The 27,705-nt window shown below is 44.8% G+C and overlaps 1 protein-coding gene across 2 annotated transcripts in view; it reads right to left on the reverse strand.

The window, feature by feature from the left end:
- The window catches only part of BORA (BORA aurora kinase A activator), a 1,242,116-nt gene that overhangs the window by 889,872 nt on the left and 324,539 nt on the right, over nucleotides 1–27,705 (reverse strand). For both annotated transcript variants that reach the window (XM_044071743.1, XM_044071742.1), the window contains one exon: nucleotides 27,042–27,123. In XM_044071743.1, the coding sequence (XP_043927678.1) occupies nucleotides 27,042–27,123 (82 nt within the window). The remainder of the gene's footprint in view (nucleotides 1–27,041; nucleotides 27,124–27,705) is intronic.

The following is a 27,705-nucleotide window of genomic DNA, read 5'->3' on the forward strand; positions in this document are numbered from 1 at the left end:
ATCAGTAATAATAAAAATGTTAGGCTTACCTTACAACACTTGGATCCTGACAGACAGAAAATAACTGTAGCAATCCACAAACCATACAGGGAGGGAAAGGTAGGAATTCTGTCGACAAGCAGCAACAAAGGAGAGGTTTTGATCATCCTTTTCCCACAGCACCCCCTTGCTTTTGTCCCCGCGCAAGCTCAAAAGTTACAGCTCTAGCATTGCGGTCGGGATTACGGGGTAGATAGGTACCGTGTCTAGACTTGACCACTCTTTCAGACTCTCTGAGGGTACTTTTACACAATCACACTGTTAAGTTCCAGAATGCTTTGGGATTTATTTTAACAATGCATACCCTCTACGTCCTATCATGAGACAGGCTCATGAATTTGTTTTAACAGTATATAGTCTGCATCCCAATCATGCAATGGGCTCATGAACTTGTTGTATAGTCTTCATCCCAATCATGCAGTGGGCTCATGAACTTGTTGTATAGTCTACGTCCCAATCATGCAGTGGGCTCATGAACTTGTTTTAACTTTACAGTCTATGTCCCAGTCATGCGGTGGGCTCATGAACTTGTTTTAACTTTATTTTTAACTTTTTCTTTCTTTTTTCTCATACATTCATACATTAACAGAAATAAAAACATTTCTCATACTTCTTACCTTTCAATTTTGAGGGCATCGCCCTTGACACAAGGCACCTCCTTGTGTTAATTTGCCCTTTACTGTATGTGTACATACATTTACTGTGGAGTCCTCCCACTATTACTTGTATACCTTACAACCACTCAGTCAAACAAAAACATAGTCATGCACTTATACTACAAACAGTCATGCACTTGCATTTGCTAAAATTGTCTACAAAAACATGCAAGCCAACCCTTTTCCCCTTACAATTTTTTTTTTTGCCAGGGCAGGTATGTTTGCACACCCTGAATAGCAGCACATCTGAGTCCCTGACTGTTTCATACAAAAATGTGTGGACTTCACAGAAAATCTGTGATGGGCCCTATTTCAGAACTGCCCAAGAGCAATACCAAAGTTTAGATCAGAGTCACGGCACCAAATTGTTATAGTCATAAATAAATAACATTAAGAATTTACCTTCTATGCCTTTAGTCAGGAACAACACTTCAGGATGTGCAAACAGAAATTTTATTCTTACAGCGCTGGAAGTCTGTCTTCAAAGCCCTTGATGAAGCATTCTCACTTTATATACAAAAAAAATTATTTTTGCATACTAAAAGAATGCAGTTTAAAAGAGAGCAATATTGTGGCTTATGAAGGTATATTTTTCCCAACCCTGCATACAAATTATATTTAATTTTTAACAAACGTATTACAGCATCATTAACAAACTGAAATTAATATACATTTTAATAAACTGAAAATGTCCCATAACACTACCCCATCCTTTGCTCCCACAGTCTTAGGCTGATATAGAGTCAGAGTACAGTTTTATCACCTTTATTTTCATTGGTACTCCATTTGCTCAATTTGGGGGGCAGTGCTGATGATAAAGATGAGCTCAATTTGGGGGGGCAGTGCTGACGATAAAGATGAGCTCATCTAGGACTATAACAAGTCAGTGACTGCTGTTTTGGTCTCACTGTCCCCATTATATGTACATGTTTGTTCCTTTCAGGACATGCGAGCCACAGGCCAATTCTGAGCTCTGATCACACACATAGGAGGTTCAAGGGATGGAATCATTTGACCTTGACTTTGAAGTGACAAACCTGAACTGGATGAATATTATGCTCATTACTATTCAGAGGTCTCTAGTAGAAAGGCAGCTTTTTCCTACTGAGGAAGATCTTATAGACAGTGCAGCCTATCCTGCCCTAACACTGGTAAATGCTTTACATCTGACAAGTAAGAGCTCACGGTGTTGTTTTTCCTCTGACAAGATCATCAACACTGCTGCCTGACATCACAGATGCAGTGCTAACTGGTGCCGAGAGATTTCTCAGTGCTTTTTAGAATAAGTTTTGAATTCATAATCACAATGAACTCATATCTGTGACTCAGTATGCACTTTACATGTGTACCCCCAGGTTCACTATTGGTAGCATTATTAAATTTTGGAGTTCTCTCATTGCTACTAAAAATCTTGGTCATGCTGAACCTCAGAAAAAAAAATCTTTGGACACCAATAATTTAACGCATCTTAAGCTTGCCATTTAAGTGCAAAATTTAAAATAGGTCATTTATGCAGAATTTGCATCTCATCTGTTAAGGAATAATGGATCATATGCATCCCAGATTTCACACTCATCACAGTACTGAGACTGCCCTCATTAGGAGGGCTAATGATACTCTCATGGCTAGAGATCAGCACTTTTGGCCTGTTTTGTCCAGGTGGGACTTCATGGCAGCATGCAACACTGTGGACAATGGTTATTCGGCTCAACTGTTCACATTCCTAATGCAGTAAAAATGGGAAAAGCGGTTGTGGATGGATGGACTATAATTAAAAAAAAAAAATCCTGTTTTAGCATCAGTGCATCGTTTTAGGATTATAAAAAATATAAAGGACAGAGATAAGAAAATGATGGGAAAATGTTACAGGAGAGTTATGAAGAAACATGGAAACAAGCAAAATGAAAAAGACAATGGAGAAAAAAAAAAAGAAAAGTTAAGGAAATTATGAAGTGATAGTAAGAAAAGAAATTTAAAATGATAAAGTAAAAAAATAAATAACTGGTACGAAAAAAAACACAGAAGTGTTTTACTTGGTATACCCATGGAAAAATATAACATACAAGATTATAGATGCTATTAAAAAAAGGAAAAGGCTTGAAGGTTTTTATGAAGCAGGGGATTTTTATGAAATAGTATTTTTCTGTGGAGAATTTTACTGAACAAGTTACTGAAGTACAAGGCAAAAAAGAAAGAATGCATTATGACTGTAAGGTTGGCCGGCCTTAGGCATAGGCCAACTAGGCGGCCGCCTAGGGCGCTGCTCTAGTAGGGGCGCTTTTCCAGTATTTATTTGGTGTAAGTAGCCTAGGATGGGGGCACCAGATGGTGTGGTGGGGGGCGCCGTGGAGCCCTTTTGCCTAGGGCACCGGTTGACCTAAGGCCACTAGGTACAAGAAACTACAACACATACGCATACAACACATACAACGCCCCAAAACTTGGACCGAACCACAAAAGGAGGGGGAGTATCGATATTCATTAAAGATACCCACACCTGCAGGTTGGTGGCAAAGCACGAAGCATCAGAGACTATCCATGTGCAACTAACAGTGGGTAAAACTGCCTTCCAGTTTATAGCCTGCTACAGACCACCCTCCCAAACCCAGGAACCCCACTCAGCCTTTCTGAGAACACTGGAAAATATGAAGGTCTCTCCAAACACCATTATATTGGGCGACTTCAACTACCCAAACATAGACTGGGAGCATTACTCTAGCTCCAACACCCTAGCCCAAAGGTTCCTAGAATTTATAAACTCAATGCTATGGAACAACTTGTTACCACTCCCACAAGAGGGGAAAACATACTGGACCTGATCATCACCAACATGAGGACTCTATGCTCCAGACCAGAAGTGTATCCCTCACTGGTAAGATCAGACCATAAACTAATCTCACTGGATATTCACATCCCGACCCCACCCCCTGCCCAGAAAACCACAGTGAAAAACATCTCTAAAGCAAATTTCACACTCCTCAAAACTGAGGTGGAATCCTTCAAAGCCCCCAGGGCCTGTGGAAAATATGGCCCAGACCACAGAATCCTTTACAAACGCATTCTATGAACACCTTCAGGAATGCATGGATCATGCGATCCCAAATAAAACCAAGACCCAATCCTCCAAAGGCAGACATCCTGTCTGGTGGACCCCAGCCATAAACAAACTATACAATAGAAGGAGGAAGCTACTAAATGATAGAGCAAAATCCCAAAAAGGGAAGGCATCACTGATCAGTATTAGCAAAAAACTACGGGCACTCATAAAATTGTCTAAGGCCAGCTCCAAGAGAAAAATTGCACAGGACACTAAGGATAATCACAAGGCTTTCTTTAGTTATGTTAGGAACCTGGGTGGTAATTCCCGGATATGCTCAGAATTAGTCCAAAATGACAAAAAATACACTGAACCCACAGACATTGCCAACATCCTAGCTGACAGGTTCAGCGCAAACTTCTCCCCCCCCCTCCCCACCAAAAGGGCAAATATCTATCCCAGCAGAGTGCTGCCCCCCTGACATCTCAGATGCTCTAAGAGCCGCCCTCTCCAAAGCAAAAAACACAGCATCAATGGGACCAGACGGTGTCCTGGGCTGCGTCGTACATGAACTCCAAGAAGAGCTAAACCCAAACATAAAACTACTGTTCAATCTCAGCCTTACTACAGGATATGTGCCCAAAGAGTGGCGTACAGCAACAGTGGTCCCCTCTCCATAAAGGTGGTGCCTCAACGGATCCTGGATACTAATCGCCACATAAGCCTGACTAGCTTGGTCTGCAAAGCTATGGAAAGGATAATCATGGACCTCATAAATAAAGATATTGGGGACCTACAGACACTGGATCCTACCCAGTTTGGCTTTGTTAAGGGCAGATCCTGCCTCTTAAACCTGGTTGGAACAGTCACCAAGGCCATTGACGAGGGGAAGGTGGTCCACACAGCCTACCTGGACCTCGCAAAAGCCTTCGATACAATACCCCACTCGGGCATTATAGATAAGCTCACCAGCTTAAATATAAACCCCTATGTCACTAGATGGATTGCAAACTGGCTCAAGGACAGAACCCACATGGTTAGAATTGCTGGAGTCATGTCAGACTCCAAACCAGTTACAAGTGGTCCCACAAGGCTCAGTCCTGGGACCTCTCTTGTTCGGTATATTTTTCTCGGAGGTACAGGCCAACACGGAAGGACTGTGGCTGACCAAGTTCGCAGATGACTGCAAACTGGGCACCATAATCGACTCTCCAGCCGACACAAGCATCCTCCAAAAGGGCCTCATAGAAACAGACAACTGGTGCCAGAGCCATGGCCTCAAGCTAAATGCCAAAAAGTGTATTGTCATCCCCTTTGGCAAAAACAAAGTGCCCACAAATTACCACATAGGTGGTAATCCATTAAGTACAGAAGAAGTAATTAGGGACTGGGGACCCCAAGTTGATAGCAATCTCTCATTTGACAACCACGTGGCCAAAGTGGTTAGAAAAACATTTTATATAGCCCACCTAATCATGAAGGGATTCACATCTAGATCAGGGGAGGTCATCGTGCCTCTTTACTCATCCCTCATCAGGCCCATAATTGAGTACAATGCCCCTTTTGGGATGTACCTTACCAGACACCTGCAGCAACTGAAAGACCCCAAACGTACCTCACCAAGAGGATCAAAGGGCTCAAACAGATGCCATATGCTGCCCGGTTAAAGAAACTCCAGCTCTACTCAGTGGCATACCGCCTGTTCAGAGGCGATCTGTGCCTGATGTATAAAGCCATGTCCAACCCGATATTAATGGACATGCTGCACACAGGAAATCCAAATCCCATCGAGCTACGCGCTCGTTAGACTTGAACCTCAGCACTGAAATAAATAGGACATGCTGGAGGGACAGATTCATAACCCAGAGGCTCCCTTCACTCTGGAATAAAATCCCAGTCCAGGTTAGGCAGAGTCCCTCATTGACTCTCTTCAAGAGGAATCTTGATGAGTGGATGGGAGATCGTAGGTTTACCCCGGGTATCACTTCTGTGTCACTGTTAGACAGAGGCACAGTATACTAACCTCGAAAAAGGGCATAGCAAAATAAATTTAAAATGGGTGGCGAAAGCCAAACACATTCTGGCTAGGCTTATAAATGCCTTAGGGCAGATAGCCTAGTATGAACCTATGAACATGTAAAATGAATAACATGCTTTGGAAAAAAAGTTTAAAATGAATATAAGTGGGACAGTTTTAAGGATGTGAATATGGAAACAATAATGTATTGCAGATATGAGGAAAAAAGTATGCGGAAATTGAAAAATAGGATAAAATAGCATTTGTTACAGTCTGAGTATTGTGGAAAAGAACGTGTAGAAGTTTGCTATATAATAAAACAGAAGGGTTGCAGATATATCGGCAGCACTAAAAATACTTATGAAAGAACCAATAGGGGATAAATGAAAGAAGGTAGTTAAAGAAAAGGAAGACTACTACTTTTATGATGTACTACAGACGAGAAATTGTAAGTGTAAAATAATGGTGACGAAAAAGAATTTGCAAATTATTTATTTCGTTTGTTAACTGGGTATTGTCCGACTGGGCCAGGGGCTCATTTTCAGTGGAGACCTGGGGAGAAAAGCTCCACATTGCACAACACAAAAACAATATAATACATACAGTAGTGATTTATATACAAAGCAACCTGTGATTTATATAAAACAGAACAAATTCACATTCAATTCAACAACTAAATATAATAGATACAGAGTTCCAAGGAATGTGAAAATGTAAACACTGATGTGTAAATAACGTATATACAAATAAAACAGCCCCCTTACTATTTTTTGTAAGTGTCATGTGGTCTTTTACATCCAAATGCGCTACCACCAATTCAAGCAGATGGGATCTTGATTTATCCTCTCATCCAAAGAATGGCACACTCAGGAGTGCAGCACTCCCCTTTTGCAGCAGTGTTAATACTAGGAACATTAATCCAAGTACCTGGAGTGGGAATAAAACTCACAGCCTTGTGATCTTCTAGCATCAAAGGTAAGCATGCTACCTGTTGAGTCACTGACATTAGCTCCTATTGTGGCATCTCCAATTCTGTACTTGTGGAGCTCCACAAGTAACAGTGCTGGGTTCGCTATTATTTATGGTCATTATACTGCACCTTGGGGAGTTGCTGTGGGTAAGAGGTTTGTTGAATCATTGTTATACCACTTTATCTCTCCTTCTAATAGGAATATATGGCAGTGATGACTACTAGATGACCTACTGGCTTTGTGCTAACCAGCTGAAACTTACCACATCAAAAACAAAAGTCTTGTCTGTGCACACTACTTTGCCACTTCCATCATTTCTGTATGGTGGCAGTAAGTTGGAGTTTGCATCTAATGTGTGCAGTTCTTGGCACCATTCTGGACAAACTAACATCTAAGGACCAAATGTTTGCTGTGGCAAGACATCATACTTCCATCTGAGGAAAACTGCAAACACCAAATATATAAAGAGGATTGGGTATTCTAGCCTCAGGTCTCTCTTGCCTTAACTAAAGCTTACAAACACCAGGGGTAGCCAATTACAATTTATACAGAACGTCTGCAACACAAAGTAAAGTTGTGTAACTACCATAAATGTAGATGTTAGAGTGTATTCACTGTTGCAGCCATTACTCTTTGGTTATCCTGCTGGCAGGCTACCCTCAGTCGGCCAGAATTCCAAAGACTAGGTCCGGCGTCAGTTGCTGTCGCCTCTTCCCTGACGTCAGTGCACCAGGGGTATAAAAGATGTAGCCGATGCCATTTTCTTCAGTTTTTCTTGCCCCAGATGTCAGGTGCCCCCAAAAAGGTAGGCAATACATATTGCTTATAAAAAACATACACCAAAATAAACAATATCTTCATCTACAAGCAAATACACCACATAGGTTGTATAGGATAGAGAAGTATAGATAAGTCCCAGCAAAGAAAGGGGATGGTGGGTGGGTAACCTGGACTGCAACAGTGAATACACTCTAACATCTACATTTATGGTAGGTACACAACTGTACTATGTTCATCGTGTTTCACTGTTGCAGTCATTACTCTTGGGTTGAATCCCAAAGCTGAGGATGGGTGGCTGGGCTAAATAGGATTAGGAGCGGCTATGAGGCCCTGCAGAATTGCAGTGGCAAAGCCTGCTCTGCACTTAGAGTAAAGAGGTAGGTGGTAGTGCTTTGTGAAAGTGTGCACTGAACTCCAAGTTGCAGCCTCTAAGATATCTCTGGTTGGTACTCCTCTGAGGAAGGCTGCTGAAGTGGCTGCTGCTCTGGTGGAATGAGGCCTAATGCCCTTAGGCACTGATTTGCCATGCTGAAAATAGCAGAAACTGATGCAATGGCCTATCCATTTAGAAATGGTCTGTTTTGAGATGGCCTTTCCTTGTGATCCTGCAGCATATAACACTAAAAGTTGCTCAGTCTTTCTGAAAGCTTTAGTTCTGTCCAAGTAGAAGCGTAACTGCCTGTGTATGTCCAATGAATGCAGAATTTTCTCACCCTTGTTCTGTGGATTTGGATAAAAGGTAGACAAGTGAATGGTTTGGTTGAGGGCCACACTGGACACCACCTTAAACATAAATGTTGGGTTTGTCCTCAGAGAAACCCTGTCTGGATGAAAAATGATAAAAGATTCCACAGCCATGAGTGCTTGTAACTCCAAGACTTGTCTTGCAGAGGTTATTGCTAGGAGCAGAGCTGTTTTCCAGGATAAGAATTTTATATCAGCTGTTGATGCTGGCTCGAAAGGAGGCAGTGTGAGTTTTTCCAAAACATAATTGAGGTCCCAGGCCGGAATTGGTGCTCTCCTTGGAGGCCTAATGTTTTTGGCCCCTCTGAGGTACTGCCTTACTAAAGGATGAGAAAAGATAGGTGGCTCCGCATTGTAATGGGCTGAAATGGCAGAGGCATGAATCTTAATTGATGAGAAAGAAAGGCCTTTGTTCAGCATCTCAGGTATTGTAAAATCTGAGGGATATTTGGTACACACATGTCGATGCCTTGTTCCTGGTTCCAAGCACAGAATCTCTTCCATTTGTCTGCATAAGATTTTCTGGTACTGGGCCTCCTGGCCTCCAAGACAACATCCATAACAGCTTTTGAAAGAGGAGTGTTCTGAATGGCTACCTTATCTGCCATGCTGCCAGATTTAAGGTCCTGAGTTGGCTGTGCAGAATCCGATTGTTTTGTTGGGTCAGCAAGTGAGAAGTTTGAGGCAATATACATCCAACCTTGAGACAAGCTCTTTAGGATTGGGTACCAGTGATGGCGTGGCCAGTGTGGTGCAATCAGTATCATTTTTGGCTTCTCTTGTCTGACCTTTAGGAGTACCCTGGGAAGGAGAGGCAGTGGAGGAAAAGCGTATACTGTTAGATTTTTCCAGCTGAAGGATAGGGCGTCCACTTTCCATGCTTGTTTGTGATAAATCCTTGTGCAAAATCTCTGCAATTGGCAGTTGTGAGGGGAGGCAAATAGATCTATGTCTGGGCATCCCCGTTTCCTTGTTATCATGCTGAAGACTTGTGGATCCAGTTTCCATTCGTGGGGATCCATGAGGTTTCTGCTTAGTCTGCCAGAGTATTTGTTTTTCCTGGCAGGAATTGTGCTTGCAGGTGAACTTGAAGAAAGGTCAATGCTGTGTCCCATAAGTTCATTGCTTGTCTGCAGAAGGGGTAGGAATGTGTACCTCCCTGCTTGTTTATGTACCACATGACCGTAGTATTGTCTGTCTTTATCAATAGCTGTCCTGGGTGAAGCAGGTCCTTGAAAGCTATCAGGGCATTTTGAACAGCTAGCATCTCTTTTTGATTGGATGTGAAGATGCATCTGGTTTGCAGACCATGTGCCCTGAATACATTTTCCTGCCATATGGGCCCCGCACGCATAATCTGATGCATCCGTTGTCAGTGTCTGTCTGGCTGTGGGTAAACTGAATGGCAGACCCCTGTTGTGGTGACAGGCTTCTTCCCACCATCGAAACTCCTGTTGCAGGCAGGGAATGAGTGCAATTACTGTCTCCAGGCTGTGGCAATGCTGAGTCCAAACACTTTTTAGATGCCATCGTAGTTTCCTCATATGCAATCTGGCATATGGAATTAGTAGAATGCAGGATGCCATGAAACCCATGGCCTGCAGGATTTTCCTTGCAGATAAGTGGGTTTTTGTTGCCAATTTCCTGAAGTAAGAAGTCAGTTGCTTTTGTTTGTCTGGCGTGAGATAAGCCATCTGGGCATCTGTATTTAAGCTTGCACCCAGGAATATTATCTCTTGAGAAGGCACTAGTTTTGATTTATTTTCGTTTAGTGTGTACCCTAGGCCAATTTGTAATCTTTTTACAAACGCCAGATGCTTTAGAAGAATGTCTTTGTTCTCTGCTTGAATTAGGCAGTCGTCCAAATAGGGATATATTTGAATTCCTCTGTCTGCAAAACGCAATTACTGGTGCCAGGCATTTTGTGAAAACCATGGGTGCAGTAGATAAGCCAAAGGGCAGTGCAGAGAATTGGTAATGCATTGAGCCAGCTATGAATCTGAGGTATCTTCTGCAAGATTGTCTGATTGGGACATGCAGGTATGCCTCTTTTAGGTCCAAAGTTACGAGCCAGGCCTTCTTGCCCAGCATAGGCAGTAGCTGCTGTAGAGTCAACATCTTGAATTTTGGAACATCCAGAAACGTATTTAGTATAGACAGGTCCAGTATTGGTCTCCAGGTTTTGTCCTTTCTGGGCACTAGGAAAAGTCTGGAGTAAAATCCTTGCCCCTGCTCTTGTTGTGGTACTTGCTGAATGGCCCTCATGTCCATGAGGGCTGTAAATTGTTTTTGTGCCTCTGCCCATCAATTGTGTGGCAGTTCTGGCATACCTTTTGACCTTGGTAAGGTGTGAAAATGGAACCTGTAGCCTTGGGACACTATGTTCAGGACCCATTTGTCTTGGGTAAACATTTGCCAATTTGATGAAAAGAGTGCTAGTTTTCCCCCTAAGGGGGCTGCCATAAGGAAAGTGCTTGGATCTGGCAGAGGAAAGTCATTGGGACTGTTTCCTGCAAGTTGTGATTTGTCTTCTCTGCTTTTGGAGGTAGGAGCACCCCATTGTTTAGGTCTGTATGAGCCTTGGGGCTGAGATCTGCCTCTGGGACGCCTGTATCTGCCACTTTGTGGTCTGTCTGACACGGGAAACTACCAATTTTTAGAAGGCCAGTTCCTGCTAAATCTGGGTAGCTGTACCTGTATAAAATCCTTGACTGTCTGCACTGATTTTGCTTTATCCTCCATTTTTTTCAACACCTCTTCTGCTTTAGTACCAAACAAAGTATCATGCTGTAATGTTGCATCTAATAATTTTGCTTTAACATGATCAGGCAGATTCTGTTCGTTTAGCCAAGCATGCCTTCTAATAACAGAACCTGTAACAGCGGCCCTGCAAGAGGCCTCCAGTGAATCAACCACATTGCAAAGTATGCTTTCCCACTTGTTCAGTTGCATGCAATAAATCAAGAAGTTATGTACTCACCATAACGTTCGATGTAGTCCATCTCGCCTCACATTCTTACCTGTGGGTTCGGAGCCGGATATCGGCTCAGACTCGGCCGATTTTTACTAGCTCAAAGTCTCTTATTGGCTGGGCTAAGAGGGTATCCCATGGTGCACTGCTCCATATCCCCAGATCTAGTTTGCTGCGAAACAACATATGTACTTCATACACACCTCACATCCATATAAACAATCACTAATGAAAGGGACTCAGCAGGTGACAACCTATGCTCCAAATCCTATACTCCAAATCCTCCAGGCAGGGGGAAGGTGGGAGGGTAAGTAAGAATGTGAGGCGAGATGGACTACATACATCGAATGTTATGGTGAGTACATAACTTCTTGATGTTATGTAGTCCTATCTCACCTACATTCTTACCCGTGGGACAGCGTCCCTAGCACCTACATCCTGGGTGGCTCATAGGATAATACTCCTGAGAACTGTGGAACCAAAGGAAGATCTGCCCCTGGAGACCACGTCCAATTTGTAATGAGAAACAAAAGTGTGAGGAGAAGCCCAAGTAGCTGCAGCACATATATCATCCATTGACAATCTAGCTTGATCGGCTGTGGAAACAGCCAGTGTAGAATGTGCCTTGACTGGAAATGGCAAATTTTTATCTCCTGCCTGATAGATGAAAGAGATGCAACTGGCTATCCATCTAGACAGCGTAACCTTGTATACTGGAAAACCCAATCGGTTTTCCGAAAAGGAGACAAAGAGTTGGTCAGACTTCCGGATATCTTTTGTCTGGTGTAGATAGAAGCGTAACTGTCTATGTACATCCAATTGGTGAAATCTAAATTCTGCCTTGTTAGAGAAGTGGGGAAAGAACACCGGCAGCTCAATGGACTGATTCATGTTAGACACAGAAGCCTTCATGTTAGACACAGAAGCCACTTTAGGAAGGAACAATGGGTTTGGTCTAAGAGACACCCTTATCTTTGTGAAAGATTAAATATGGGGGTTTGATGGAGAGGGCTTGAATTTCCGAGACCCACCGCGCTGAAGTGATTGCTATTAAGAATGCTGTTTTCCATGTTAAGAATTTTAATTCACAGGTAGCTGCAGGTTCAAATGGTGGTACAGTAAGGGCTTGAAGAACAAAATTGAGATCCCAGGGCATAACTGCTTCGGACACTGGGGGGGGGGGGGGGGCGAAGCAACAGGGTACCTTTAAGGAATGCTTTGCATAGTCTGTGTGCCATAAGACTAGGTTCATTCGCTACGTGGAAATTAGATATCGCCGCCAGCTGAACTTTGATGGTGGCTGATGCGTACCCCCGATAGAAAAAGCATTGACAAGAACTCCAGAACTGAATCTATTGGAGCTGTGTAAGGATCGATACCTCTAGTATGAGCCCAGATGGAGAACCTTTTCCATTTGCTAGAATAAATCTTTCTAGTGGATGGCTTATGGGAGGACGATAATAAATGGACCACTTCCGGTGAAAAATTATGACATCTGACTAGCGATAGAAGTGGAGTAGCTAGGCTGTCAACCGGAGTGTCCTCAGAGAGGGGTGGAACTGTCCCGACATCTGTGTCAGTAAATCTGGTAGAGGGTCCAGAATCCAAGGAGTGTCCACAACGTATGTTTGAAGAAAGGGGAACCATACTTTACGAGGCCAACGTGGGGCAATCAGAATCATTCTGCTTTCCCAAGAATTGCGCTTTCTGAATCACGCTTGAGAGAAGGGGATACGGAGGGAAAGCATAAAGCAGACCGGAGGGCCAATCGTGAACCAGAGCATCCCTGGGTGATTTCCCCTGGGGGGGGCGGGATCAGCGTGAAGTAGTTGCTACATTTCGCATTGAGAGGGCTGGCAAAAAGGTCGCAGCAAGGCTGACCCCATCTGCTGAAGATTCGCTCTGTAACCAGGCGATTCAGGGACCACTTGTAAGGCATAAGTATTACTCTGCTTAGCCTGTCCGCTATTACGTTGGACTTCCCCGGAATATGCGTTGCCACCAGAAACCGTTGGGAAGCTATTGCCCAATTCCACACTCGCATAGCCTCTTTGCATAGGGGGTAAGACCGTGTCCCCTCTTGCTTGTTGAGATACCACACTACTGACATGTTGTCTGAGTGTATCGCAATAGTCCCTAGAGGAAGAACTTCCTGAAGTGCGTGCAACGCAAGAAGCACTGCTCTCATCTCTAGGACATTTATATGCGAATGTATCTCGTGTTTTGCCACGTGCCTTGGACTGTCCTGTCGAGATAATGCCCCCCCCCACCCCATTTGGGAGGCGTCCGTGGTCACCGTGGCAACAGGGACGGGAGGAACGAAGGGCTTACCCCTGTTCAAATTGTTGGTACACAGCCACCAACGGAGGTCCTGCTTGCACCTGTCTGTGATTAAGATGGGATGAGATAGTGGGAGTCTTTGGAGAGACCATTGGACAAAGAGGAGCCAGTGAAGAATTCTCATGTGTAATCTTGCTAGAGGGACTAACATGATGGTCGCCGCCATGGTCCCTAGGAGTTGTAGAACCAGTCATGCCTTCGCTTGTCTCAGGGGCATCAGTATATGAATTTGTTGTTGCAATACCGTGATCCTTTCTTGTGGTAGGAATGCTCGCATTTGAATGGTGTCCAACTCTGCTCCTATAAAGGTGACATGCTGTGAGGGCAATAAGGCAGATTTTTCCCAGTTTATCATTATGCCCAATTGGTGACATAGACTGATGGTAGCGTCCCTGGTCTGAACTAGTTGATGCCTGGTGGGGGCAGTAAGGAGCCAGTCCAGGTATGGAAACACCTGGAATCCGTGACTTCTCAAGTGAGCAGTCACCACTGCCATACATTTGGTGAACACCCTGGGGGCTGTGATGAGACCAAAGGGCAGGGCACGAAACTGGAAGTGACTGGCTCCCAGCCGGAAGCGTAGGTGACTCCTGGATGCTTTGTCCATTTGGACATGGTAATAAGCATCCTTGAGATTGATGGAGCACATCCAAACTTCCTCTCCCAACAATGGGAGAATCGATTGTAGAGTGACCATAAGGAACTTGGACTTGTGTAAGTAATTGTTGAGTTGTCTGAGATCTAATATGGGTCTCAGGTCCCCTGTTCTTTTTGGCACCAAAAAGAATCTTGAAGTCCCTAATCCGATTTGGTCTGAGGGGACTGGTTGGATGGCTCCTTTTTCTAACAGTTGAGATACCTCTGAGGCTGCTTGATCCCTTTGACTGGGTGGAACGTCTGGGATTTTATTGTTGGCGGGGGTACTAAAGAGAATGGGATGAGGTAACCTCCAGAAACCATCCTTAGTACCCATCGGTCCTGGGTGATGCTCTCCCAGGCTTCCGGGTATAAGGAAATTCGACCCCCGACTGGCTCCGGATAAGCGCAGTCGGGCACACCCTCGGGAATGAGAGTATGGAGAGCCACGGAAGGAGTTGCGGTCTCCCGAACTGCAGGGGCCCCCTCTGCCTCTGGGGCGACGTCTCCCTGAGTAACCCCCCCCCCGCCTCTGGAGGAGGGTTCACCTTGTACGGCAGGAAAAAAACTCTGATTTCTTGAACCACCCCCCCCGCTGGGCCTTGGGATAAGGCCTAGAAGGAAGGGAAAAACGGACCCCTACAGCAGACAGGGTCTTTCCCTCTTGCTCGCACCTGGTGAGGGTGTCTTTCACTTTGGTCCCAAACAAGGAGGAACCGTCAAATGAGGTGTCAGTGAAGGAAGACTTGAAGGCCTCCACGAAGTGACACAGGCGCAGCCAAGGCTTGCCTTCTAAGGGCGATCCCTGGGCTCGCCGCCCTACTCTCTCTCTTGGCCGCATACGAGATGAGCCGTATGGACAAGTTAGCGATGGAGTTGAGGGTAGAAACCTGTGCGTTAACCGTCTGAGCCACCGCCTCAGGTATGTTACCCACAAGAGCATCTCCCAGTTCTTTGAGGAGATCTCTCTGGAGCCGAGTGAAATGAGATAAATAATTCAGCGACCGTAAAGTGAAGGTTGCTGAAGATAGGGTATGGTTCCCGTACCGGTCCATGGTCCTAGACTCCTTGTTAGGAGGATGGACCGATGAGGAAGACTCTACAACTTACTTCTGGGTGGCTGCCACCGCCACCACCATGGCATCTACCGGCACTTTTCCCTGGGGGGTACAGACAGGAATTTGTTGGGACGCCTGGGCACGGGCTCCACAGAATCAGGTTTTTCCCACACTCTTCGACAAATGAGGTCAAGAAGTTCGAAGGGCGGAGACACCCAGGAGGCGGAAGGCTGAGCGCCAAAAGCCGTAAGGAATACTGACTCCTCCTCGGAAAGAGTTTTGGAAGGCCAGCCTCCTCTGTTTCAGTATCTCCAGGATATCGGAGAAGGAAACATCATCAGAGGAAGACTTGGGGGAACACTTCCGATTCCTCGAGGTCAGTATTGGAGGGGAGAGACTCATCCTGGGAGTCTATGTGCTTCCTCTTGCACAATTTCTTTCTAGGAGGCTCCTCAGGCACAGACTCTGGGAGACCCTCAGAAAGTTGGGGACCACTCGTGGGGGTATCCTTAGGGCCTGGCACTCTACTGTCCATGGATAGGTGAGTGTCAGAGATTCTCGCTGGGGTGGTGGGGGATGGAATGACTGACCCGGGTGATGTGGATGACTATCTTGCCAGCGCGCTCTGCATGGCCTCGAAGGCAGGACCTCCCGAGTCCGCGGACAGACCGGCCTCGGAGGCCACGACCGGGACAGGGGTCCCCCGAGCCGATGCACCGAGTAGGAGACTCGGAACAGACAGCTGTCCCGAAGTATCCCCCTCGGGCCCGACCGAAGAGACCCGAGTCTCGAACCCTGTGGACGGAACCGACATTGTCGGAGCCAATGTCGACACCGATAGACCTAAAGGGGGTATCGGAGCTGGCGCAGGAACATCACTCGGAGCGGAGCATACCAGCTCTGACGACAAGGATGTGCTCGGAGGAGGAATCATTTAAACTGTCAAAGAAACTGGCTCCGGAGCCGAGTGGGTCGGAGCAGAGAACAATTTGGCCAACACCGGCGACTGTAGGAGCCTCTGCACTACCCTATCAACATCCAAATCAGAAAGCCTGGAGGATTTGTAGGAGAGCAATGGAGATTGGGATCTCGTCTGGTGAAACATGCCTGGCACTGGGCGACCTGCTCCGAATGGGCTCAAGAATAATTGGAGCTGACGCCAATTTGGTTAACACTGATGCCTCCTGCAGCCCCGAGGAGAGTGGAGCCGAGGAGGTAGAGTCCAAAACCGTAATCTTCTCCGGAGGCTCCGAAGTTGCAGATGGAGCCGGAGACTTTTTCTTAGACTTGGAAGCTTTAGACTTAAGAGTACTAGAAGCCGAATCTATAGCTTCCTCAAATGACGGTTTCAAAAGTCCCTTTAATATTAATTTGTTTTTTCTCTCCTGGAGCACCCTAGGACTGAATGCGTGGCAAAAGCTACAAAACTCCTGTAAATGGATGGCTCTGAGGTAGTAGACCCACACAGTGTCCATCCGTGATGGACATTTTATATCCACATTTGGAACATTTTTTAAAGCCAGAAGGGCTTATGTTCCTTCTAATCTTTGGACATTTTATAATTAACGTTAAACACCTAGATGCAACTTACAAAAAAGGGCAGGAAACACCACACAATTTAGACCACCAGAAAAAACACCTTACTAAGCACACTGAGAAACTTTAACTGAAACGGTTCAAACACAAGATAGACACACCAGGAAAACAGTACTAGCCACACACTAATAACCCTAACTGAAACGGTTCTTCTGGGTATGACCATAAGTTTATCCAATAACAGAGGGAAGGACTAGGTCCTCTAACTAAAATGGGCCTAGCCCGCTGGAACAGTTAGGGATACCAAACAACGAACACTCTCAAGCACTGAAAACACACACACAAATTTAGCTATCAGCAACAAGAATAGTTATTAAAATAGCTTTTGGGTCTGAACTAACAACTTTCTCAAAGACAAATAGCAAAACAGAGGGTACTTAGCCATAGCCAAGCAAGACCATGACCGAGCTACACAAGCGGCAAATGAGATCTGGGGATATGGAGCAGTGCACCATGGGATACCCTCTTAGCCCAGCCAATGAGAGACTTTGAGCTAGTAAAAATCGGCCGAGTCGGAGCCGATGTTTGGCTCCGAACCCACTGGTAAGAATGTAGGCGAGATAGGACTACATAACATCTTGCATTTCCTTGTTCTCTGAACATTCAGTATTTGTCAACAATTTCTGTTTAAGCAGTGACATTAAATATTGCTGATATTTAAGAATATGAAACTGACAATTTAAAGCCCTTACAGCCAAGGTAGCAGAAGTGTAAACATTTTCCCCCATCTGTCTAGAGCCCTAGAATCCCTATCAGAGGGGACAGGGTTTTTTTGCAGTGGAAGCTTTAACCCCTTTGGGACCCTGAGATATAGTTTCTGGGTCAGCAGCGGGGTTTTTATATAGAAATTTATGAGAATCCATGACCCTGTAGTATCTGTCTGGCTTAGCAGGTGCAGGGGGTAAAGAGTCAGGGGACAGGCCAGACTCTGAAAATACATAATCTACAATGTCTAGAACAGGTGGAATAGCAAGGGGTCTATGCTGAGGAAGTAGCAGAAAGTCTTCTTAGATTCAGAATAATCTTGGCTCTCCCAGTGGAAATGCTCCCTCATAGTATGCAGGGTTTCCCCAAAAGAATAACCCTCAGGAGGAGAGACTGAAGGAATGGATTCTTCAGCATCATAATCCTCATAGGGAAGCATGGAATAATCCTGTTCAGAAGAGGAATCGGGAAATAGAAACCTGATCAGAAGAATCATACTCTGTCTCTTGCCTAGGCCTCTTATCAGGAGGGGGATGGGAGCCCCTGATCAAAGTAATTAGGTCTTCGGCCATTTTGAGCATCTGTTTTTTAGGCATGGAAGCCTGAGTAGGAGAATGCTGTACTTGTTTCTTTGTCTTTAGAGCTGCTTTATTCTTTGTCTTTGAAGCTGAAGATAGCTTAATATATAGTTGTGTAGGTCTGAAGACACCCTCAGAAGCCGATGCCTGCTCAGCAGCTCCGGACCCATCTGAGGGAATGATTTCAGAGTGTCCAATACCTTGAGTATCCAGAGGCCCAGTTGGCTCCACGTGGGAGTCGGAAACGGCCTGTGGCTCTGTGGTAGCGGGCACCAGGGGCTGCAAAAGCGCCTCACTGAGAACTGGCGAATGGCCTAGCAGAGGTCTTGTCGTTGGTTTTGGACCTCGGATGCCTATCCTTTTTCTTATCCTTGCGTTTTTTGTAAACTCCGGTTGTCGGCTGTTCCGACGGCATTATACAATTAAATCTTCGGCCAAAGTAATGAAATGCAAAATCGAACAGATGCTTAATAGTGCGTTGGTTAAATCTTGCACAAAACCGACAGCTAGCAACGTTGTGATCAGGGCCTAGGCAAGGAATACAGTAAGAGTGAAAATCCTTATGAGGTATTTGCTTCCCATAAGAAATACAATTGTTAACTTTTTCTGACATCGGTCTGGAGCAAGAAAAAAAGTGTCCCCAACGGGGTACTTAGCTTTAATGAAGACTTCGGTCCTGAAATTCAGATTTGAAAATCTCAGGAGTTGGCCGACTGGCACTTGCGAACTGCTTTTGCTTCGGGCATGCGCGGCAAGAAAGACTGAAGAAAATGGCGTCGGCTGCATCTTTTATACCCCTGGCGCACTGACGTCAGGGAAGAAGCGACAGCAACCGACGCCGGACCTAGACTTTGGAATTCTGGCTGACTGAGGGTAGCCTGCCAGCAGGATAACCCAAGAGTAATGACTGCAACAGTGAAACACGATGAACATCTACTTATTGGCATAGAGCACCATCAGCACATTAATGCCATTCTGAGAAAACTGCACTAGCTTTAAAATTGTTTATGGGTTCTTTTTAACTCTATGCAACTTGGATTTTCACTTACCCAAGCAGTTAACATCTTCCTACTGCCCCTTCAGGCAGTGTGCTAAGCCAGCCTGTATGGAGATGGTACCAGTTTCTATAGTGCAGCTTGAAACATCAGATGTTTGGTGTTTCAGTTATCAGGCTTGCACCTTTAAAACTTGTTATCACAGCAGCTTAGGAAATGTTCAACCTTGATCTCATTTAAGAGCTCCCTGAACGCTTTCCTTTTTGACATGGCCTCCTGTGAAAACCCACTGAAGCAATTACTGGTATTAACTACTTTAGTTCCTACTGTAATTTGCTTGCTTTTTTCTAACCATATTGCAACAGTATCTAGTGCATAAGCACTTTATTAATGAAAGAGGAGCAGCTGACGATCCTTTTGAAGTGCCTGAAAACCTGTTGAAGTGAATACAGTACTGTCAATAACTGGTTTACCTCTCAGGAGACACTCGGAGGGTGGTCTTGGGTGCAAATTCTTCCTCCACTATCCTCACAGTTACTGGGCTCTAGAGTCCAATAATTTTACCATGTACAAGTTTCTACTCTGCAACTAATCTGACAGAGACAGATCTACACCAGCTCATCAATTTTGAAGACATTTGGCCGACTCCTTTTTTCCACAAAAAAGAATAGTTGTGTAAAATCGTACCATAACCATACATGTCCTTCTCTTCCATGTTGCAGTATTCCAAACTCTTGGGTTATCCTCTGATTGCTACCTGAACATCTGGCCAGTATACAAAAGCTTGTAGTCACTGCTAGGTACGTGGGATGTCTGACATTGGCCTAGGGAGCGTGGGCCATAAAAGTGACATCTGCACGTATCTTTCTTCAGAACTGAACGCCCCTGTCGGACCCCAGTCCCAGGATAGCTGTATAAGTCTTGTGCCATCCAAGAAGGAACAGTTTAGATGGAAAAAGGGGGAAGGAGGGACGGAATGAATACTGCAACATGGAAAAGAAGGAAATCTATGGTTATAAGATTTTACACAACTATTCTATGTCCTTCTATTCTCATGTTGCAGTATTCCAAACTCTTGGTTGAGTGCCAAAGCTCACAGGGAAGAAGGGTTGGTGGTATGGAACTGCTCTCCAAGAAGCTAGCAAACCCCGCTCTGGATCTGGAGATGTGATCCAACCTGTAGAGTTTGGTCAAAGTATGGACAGATGTCCAAGTAGCTACCTCCGGAATAGATACAGCGTCCAGTCTTTGAAAAAGGTCCCTGATGAAGCCATGGCTCTAGTGGAGTGGGCCTTAATTTTTTGACTTGAGTTTGTTTCCCATGGAATGTGTAGCAGAAGGAAATAGCCTTGGAAATCCAAGCAGAAATGGTCTGTTTTGTCACCGCCTTTCCCAGACCTCTGGGGTGAAAGGACACAAATAGTTGCTCTGATTTCCTAATGGCCTTGGTCTTGTCAAGGTAAAAATCTCAACTGTCTGTGAAAAATCAAGAGATTGCAAGACACTTTCACTGTTATTTTGGGGTGAGGAAAAAGGTGGGCAGGTGGATGCCCTGATTTAAGCATAGCTCACTGACCATCTTGGGCATAAAGGAGGGGTTGGTCCTCAGGATCACTTTATCCTTGTGGAAGATGGGGGGAAAGGGAGGAGTTGCCATGATGGCCTGGAGGTCTGACGCTCTTCTGGCTGATTTGAGGGCCATGAGGAGTACAGTTTTCCAGGTACAATGTTTCAGAGATGCCTTACAAGCTGGTTCAAAGGGGGGCAACAGTGAATTTCTCAAACAATTTAGATCCCAAGGAGGTGGAAACAGCCTCCTGGAAGGCCGGAGGTGTAGTACTCCCTTAAGGAATAACTTTGGAGGGAGATGGAAAGCTAGAGGGGGATCAAGAGGCAGACAGGATGAAATAGCAGCAAAGTGTGCTTTGACAGAGGAATACGCCAACCCTGCTTGGAAGAGTTCAGAAAGCTAGGACAGCACTGAGGGGATCTCACTTTTGAAATGGGTATAGCTGTCTTTGTAATCACCACATTAAGAATCTCTTCCATTGAGACAAAGATCTCCTAGTGTTAGGTTTCCTGGCCTTGGGCAAGACTGTTAGCACATCCTCAGTGTAAATGTGTCTAGAAGGGATCAAAATTCTATCACCCACAGGGTTAGATTCAGAGATTCCAGATGGAAATGGATTAGAGATCCCTTGTCCTGTGTGAGAAGGTCCACTCTGTGAGGTAACTTGTGATGGCTGGCCCTGGCTAAATGCAGAAGGAGGGGGAACCAATGCTGTCTTGGCCAAAAGGGAGTCACCAGCAAGATTTTTTGTTTTTAATGGGAAGGGGGGAATGCATATAGAAACTTCCCCATCCATAAGATTGAAAAGGCATCTATTGCCCTTGCTAAAGGGCTAGGAAGCCTAGTTCAAAACAGTGGTAACTGTCTGTTCAGAGGAGAGGCAAACAGATCTATTTGTGGTATACCCCACCTGTTGACAATGTCCAGAAACACATCCATGTGAAGCATCCCTTCAAGGGATTGTGGCATGTACCTGCACAAGGTGCCTGCATGAATGTTCTGAGCTGAAGGGATGTAAACTGCCTGCAGGGAGACTCCGTGTTGGGCTGCCAGGTCTCAGGCTTAGCAGGTCTTTGTTCACATACCATAGAACTGTAGTGTTGTCTGTGAACAATTTCAGGGGATCTTGTTTTACAGCATGAATGAAGACGGTCAGGGCAAATAGGATCGCTCTCATTTCCCTGATGTTGACGTGTTCCCATCTGAAGGTGTGCGACCAGGTACCTTGCACATTCAGGCTGCCCAAAGTAGCCCCCCAGCCCAGACGGAGACAAACAGTTTTTTTTTTTTTTTTTAAATCTTGCAGTTCCTTCCCTTTTTGATGAAGGGCCTTAAATAGCTCAGCCACTTTAGATCCAAAAAGAGCAGAGTTATCCAGGGGTGCATCCAGTAATTTGTCCCTAATATCATTGGGTAAGGATTGTAGCCTTAACCATGAATATCTTCTAGGACTGAAGCTGAGGCTGCAGACCTGGCAGAAGCTTCTGCAGCATCATAGCTGCATCTAATTGAATATCTAGTAACTTGAGAAGACAGGGGAAATTAGACTGTAGATTTGAGCCTTGAAGAAGGTCAGCTAAAAGCTTAGTGGTCTGGGTCAAAAGAGCCAAGGCATATTTGGACATGTGCGTCTGGTAATATACTGCCCTAAACGCCAGGGTAGCAGAAGTATATACCTTCTTACCAAGGCATTCCATGGCCTTACTGTTCTGGACTGTGAGAAGGACAGAGGTAGAGGGAAGTAACTTGCATGGCTTGCCAGCACCAAGAAATTTTATCATAGGAAGTTACTAGGCTAATGGCCCTGTGGACCTTATAAGTCTAGCCAAGAGTTTAGCCCATGTTTAGACAAGTCAGCACACAAAGCCCCTGTCCAGCAGGGACACAGGTGGAATCCCAGGATTGTATTTTCTGTTTCCCATCTAGTTTGCACTTGAAAAGGGATAATGAGGTACTGTGCTTGACGTGGAGAGGGAGTCTATTCCACAGATGGGGAAATCTCTGGAACACAAATCAGTCCCGCCAACAAGTCCTATTCATGTCACAAACCAGGCTGAGGTCGCACGTGCGGGTTACTCGAGTGGAGCTTCACTTGCGGATATGCAGCAGTCCAATGAAAGTGGGGTCTGAAATTGCTTTGTATGCCAGACAGAGGTCACCTCTGAGGAGTCTGTACAAAACTGACTAGAGGAGACAGGGCTTTTAGCCTATCTGTGTAGGGTAGATGTTTGAGGCCCTGGATACTTCTGGTGAAGAACCTCTGTGATCTCTCCAGCTGCTACATGTGCTTTGCGAGGTACATACCGAAGGGGACATTGTACTCAATAATTGGCCTTAGAAGAATACAGTGATGTTATGACCTCCTTGTCCCTGGATGAGATACCCTTACGTATGAGGTGGGCCATGTAGAAAGCTTTCTGTACAACGGAAACAACATGGTGGTCAAAAGTCAGGTTGCTGTTAACATGGGTGCCCAAATCCCTCACAACTGATTGCGCGCTTAGGACATTATTAATGTGATAATATGTGGGGACGTCACTCTCCCCAAAGGGGATGATGATGCATTTTTTGACATTCAGCTTAAGGCCATGTTTCTGGTGCCAGTCAGTTGTTTGGGTGAGACTCTCTTGCTCCTGGACAGCAATTTTTTTCCTTTTGTTATATACTTTACTTATTGCCAATGTCCAGCAGACAGGTTTGTTTACTCTCCCTTCAGGAGGATGATTTTATCCAGTCAGGTATTCATGATTTCATGCACCTTTACAAGTGCTCATATAGTAGTTTGGTGTAGATTTTGACATTGGTGCCAGTTCCAACAGAGGGGGAGGGGGCTGTGAAGCTGTTTATACCATCCCTCAGGAGGTTGTAAACAGCTTTGAAGAAGTTTTTTTGTTTGACCCTAGCTAGAGGGGTGTCAGGGGAGATGCTGAATTCGAAAGTGACCGCTTTATGATTGGTCCTACCAGGGAGGATGATAATGTAGGGGTGCTGCAGTGGTTACTCCTGTTGGTTAATACCAAAGTCCAAGATATCATAGTCTCTTGTTGGGGTTTCGACTAGCTGTTCCAAGGCATTTGCACTGATAAAAATCGAGGAATCTCTGGGCATTTGCATTCTGGCACAAGTAGTTTTTCCAATCTATGGTTGGGTAGTTAAAGTCACCTAGGATCAAGGTAAAGGGTTGAATCTTGATAGATTTGAAGAGGTAGCTGGAGTGGGCCTCTGGAGTCAAATTTGGGGGCCTGTAGCCAACTATGATTTGAACAGGGGTCTTGTCAACGGTTAAACACAGGTGGAATGTCTCCTGTATGTCATACTATTTGACCAGCCTGGAGGTGTGTGTGTCTAATATATATTGAAACTCCACCTCCTTTGGTTTTGCTGCCTACAGTTTGGGGTCTGAATGTATGATAGGATGAGTAACCAGGTAAGGCTGGGGTGCTCTCCGCAGCTTTGAACCAGGTTTCTGTGAGTGCACAAATGTTAGCATCTTCCAGGGTTAAGAATACTTGCAATGAGTGCAGTTTCATGTTTAGACTCCTAGCACTTAGCAGCATGATCTTTAATTTGTGTTTTGTTGAAAATTTTGTTGGTTTTATAGACCAAGACTCTTCCTAAAAAAGGCAATATGGGGGAGACACTGGCCTTTTTGCCAGAAGCCCGAAGTCCAAATGAGACAGATGCAGGCCATCTTCTAGCACAGCATTGTGGTCTGTCAATCATATCCTCCCAGACTGTCAGTTACTGGATCCCCCTGGAATTACCCCAGAAACTAAGCCAATTGTTAAATTCAATCATTTTCTGGTTTGTATTGAAGCATCATTCTGAGTGACGGTACAATGCTGCTTAAGGCTAGGGACATACCTGCCTGGGACACATTCAGCAAGCTCAATCATGCCTCTATTCATATAGTCCAGGGAGGTACATCTCAAGTTGTTCACCTCAACATGGACTATGACAGAGTCATAAGAGTATCCGTTTTTGAGAGAGTTGAGTGTGTGTGAGAGATATGGTGGATTCTGCCACCTGACAGACAACTACAGAGCCTTTCTCCTTCCAGAATTTTGCCCCTTCAGGGACTTTGTAAAACCTGTCGGGCCTTCTAGGGGTAAACAGATTGTGAATCAGAAATGAGAGAGGCAGCATTAAAAGCATCCTAGAAAGCAGGTAACACTGGAGGAATTGCAAAAGGAGCAGGGCTTTCCATCTGCAGAAGCTCATATCATCTTTTTTGGACTTCTGACATTTCCGAAGAGTCGCACTGAAAATGTTCGCTCATTTTAGAAATTATCTCCCCAAATGTGAGGTCCTCTCTTGGGGAGTCAGCCTCAGCAGATTCATCCTCTGGAGAAGCATAACCAAGAGGAAAAGGCATCTGAGAGACATAGGAGACAGAATCCTCCGAAGAGAAGTCTGAGGAATCCTCAGCTTGATGCCTGGGACTGATAGGAGGAGGACCAGCTTGTGGGGAAACCGGCATGGCAGGCCTTAGGGCCATAAAGGCATTAAATAGGTTCTGTTACAAAGCCTGACAGTCAGGTTGGCTTTCAGTTGGAGGGGAGAGATGTTTTGCTTTGTGTTGCTTATTAAGTGAAGGCCTAGTCTCTGAGACAGGCCTAGAGTCTGTTTGCTGGGAAGCAGTGGGTGCAGTGGAAGGGCCTGTCTGGGCAGCCATAAGAACCTGAGGTTCCCCCTCATCATCTGCAGGTGACATTTGCAAACCCTCCCCAGACGTGCCTTCTGCCTTAGGTTCTGCGGCCCACAGAGGGGTAACCGCTGTACCTGTAACAGCAGACTCTTCCAGGCAAACGTCTGCCACAAGAAGTATGTCTGGTGGAGGAGTGGCAGCAGCAAGTTCAAGCCTGGAAACCTTGGCCTTCCTTTTTTGGTGGTTCCATAGAGTGACCGGACAACCCTTCCATCTCTAATGCTAAGCGTTTAAGATGCTGATTCGCCAAGTAAACGTTCAAAGCATGCAGACAACTGTGTAGTGTCTTAGTGATGAAGGCCTCATGGATTGCGCAAGTAAGATGGCTGTGTGTATGCCCTAGACAGGAAAGGCAGAGTTTGTGTGCATCCTTACGGGGGATCTGACGACCGCACCTGCACTTTCCCTTCCTGGATGACATGTAACCTAAACATACATGCAGTGACAAAAAGGAATCAGAAAAAGCCGCAACTTATCTTAGAAGCTTGAAGATCCAATGGTGAAGACCACATGAAGCACTGACATTCGACTGGCGGCAGAGAAGTTCTGAGGAAAGGTACGTGCAGTCATCACTTTAATGGCCCACGTTCTCTAGGCTAATGTCAGACATCCCACTTACCTAGCAGTGACTACAACTTTTGTACACACTGGCAGGATGTTCCGGTAGCAAGCAGAGGATAACCCAAGAGTTCGGAATATTGCAACATGAAACTGAAAGGACATCGTGTGTTACTGAAACCCAACTGAGTACTTTTTTCATGACAAACTGCCTGGCCTGCCAAGGGATCAAACTGTTAAATTATTAGCATAACGCCTTACACTCCACTCTTTGACTTTCCACATAACTCATCCTTATCCCCCCCTTTACATGCTTATACAATACAATGTATGTTGAAGGAGCATATCATCAGAGCGATCTTTGTGTTGAAATGACAGCCAGTTGCTAAAGTGTCAACCATCAGCCAGTCATATTGTTGCTAATTAAGGAACAACACCAGTATTAAGGTACATTATTCCATCAGAAAATGTATCAATAGTTGTGCAAGCCTTGCTTACCCCCTCTTTTAGGCTGCCCTTTGCCTACGGCTCTCAAATACTGAAGTTCGAAGGGTTGCAGGATACACAGAATTTTGAGTCAAGGCTACTTACAGCAGCCTCCAATTACAGCCTAATCACTACCTACTTACTTGCTTAACAAATTATAAAATGAATAATAAATATATCATATTCTCTCTCTCTGTTCTCTGACATTGGCCTCCTGTTAAAGGATCACTTAAGATCTTGTGCTAATGTTTAAGGCCATATAAAACCAGGGTCCTGCCTATTCAAAAGCAGCACACACTGCACTGAGCTGCCTTGTAACTGCTGGAAATTCTCAGACTTCAGTTCAGATCTTGCAGAACCAAGTTATTTTCCCATTCGGCTCCTCAGAACACATCTTGAGGCTGATACAATTATAAGAAAGTCAAAAATCACTCCTGGCATCTCTCCCCAAAAATAAATAAAAACTAAGTGATGATTTGTTGTTCCTCAAACATTTCAACATGCAAAGTATTAAAGCTCAGTTCAAGAAACTTCTGAAGTCAATAGACATGTCAACTTTTTGTTCAAATAAACAGCATTATAAACAGATGACTCACATTTGGTTGAATGGAGTTGAGAGCCTTGCTTCCCGTCATGCTGAGTCCAAGGAGAAGGTACAATGATGCTCTTTGTAAAAAACTATAGGGAAAACAAAACTGGTCTTGAAAATGACTAGATAATTGTCATACAGCACAAGCAATATACATAACTTCAGGAAGGAGGTCAAAGTAATTCACAACCATCAACTTGATTTTACCCTTAACAGCAAAAACTGTGCATTTATATCTTTCTCTTGCAAATATAAACCTGCTCAGTGTCAGTAAAGCTGCAGAAAAAACTGATAAAAATTTAGAAATTTATTAAGGTTAGAAACATTTGCTTGAAAGATGCATTGATAGACCCAGTTAAAAATGAAACTGAAAAAATCAAAGTAACCTATTTGTTCAGAAAATACATTTCCTCAGTACTTGCTTACTTTGTCAGTCCGCCATTTAAGTTTGCTTTCTCAATTTTATTTTTAAAGATATCATCTTTAAAAACTGCTCTCCAAAGCCATAACATGCTCTACACCCTCACTGATTACTATGAACGTAAATTCTGCTTCATTGCTGACGTGTTGACATCATGTTGGGGTCAGTAGAGTCCATTACTTAGTCAGTGAGAGGGAGAAAGGTATGCAGAGAGAGGATTTTCAGATTAGGGCAGTTTTACTTGTATTTT

The sequence above is a fragment of the Protopterus annectens genome, chromosome 5.part0 (assembly GCF_019279795.1).
Source record: "Protopterus annectens isolate FY-2018-M chromosome 5.part0, PAN1.0, whole genome shotgun sequence".
NCBI lineage: Eukaryota > Metazoa > Chordata > Ceratodontiformes > Protopteridae > Protopterus > Protopterus annectens.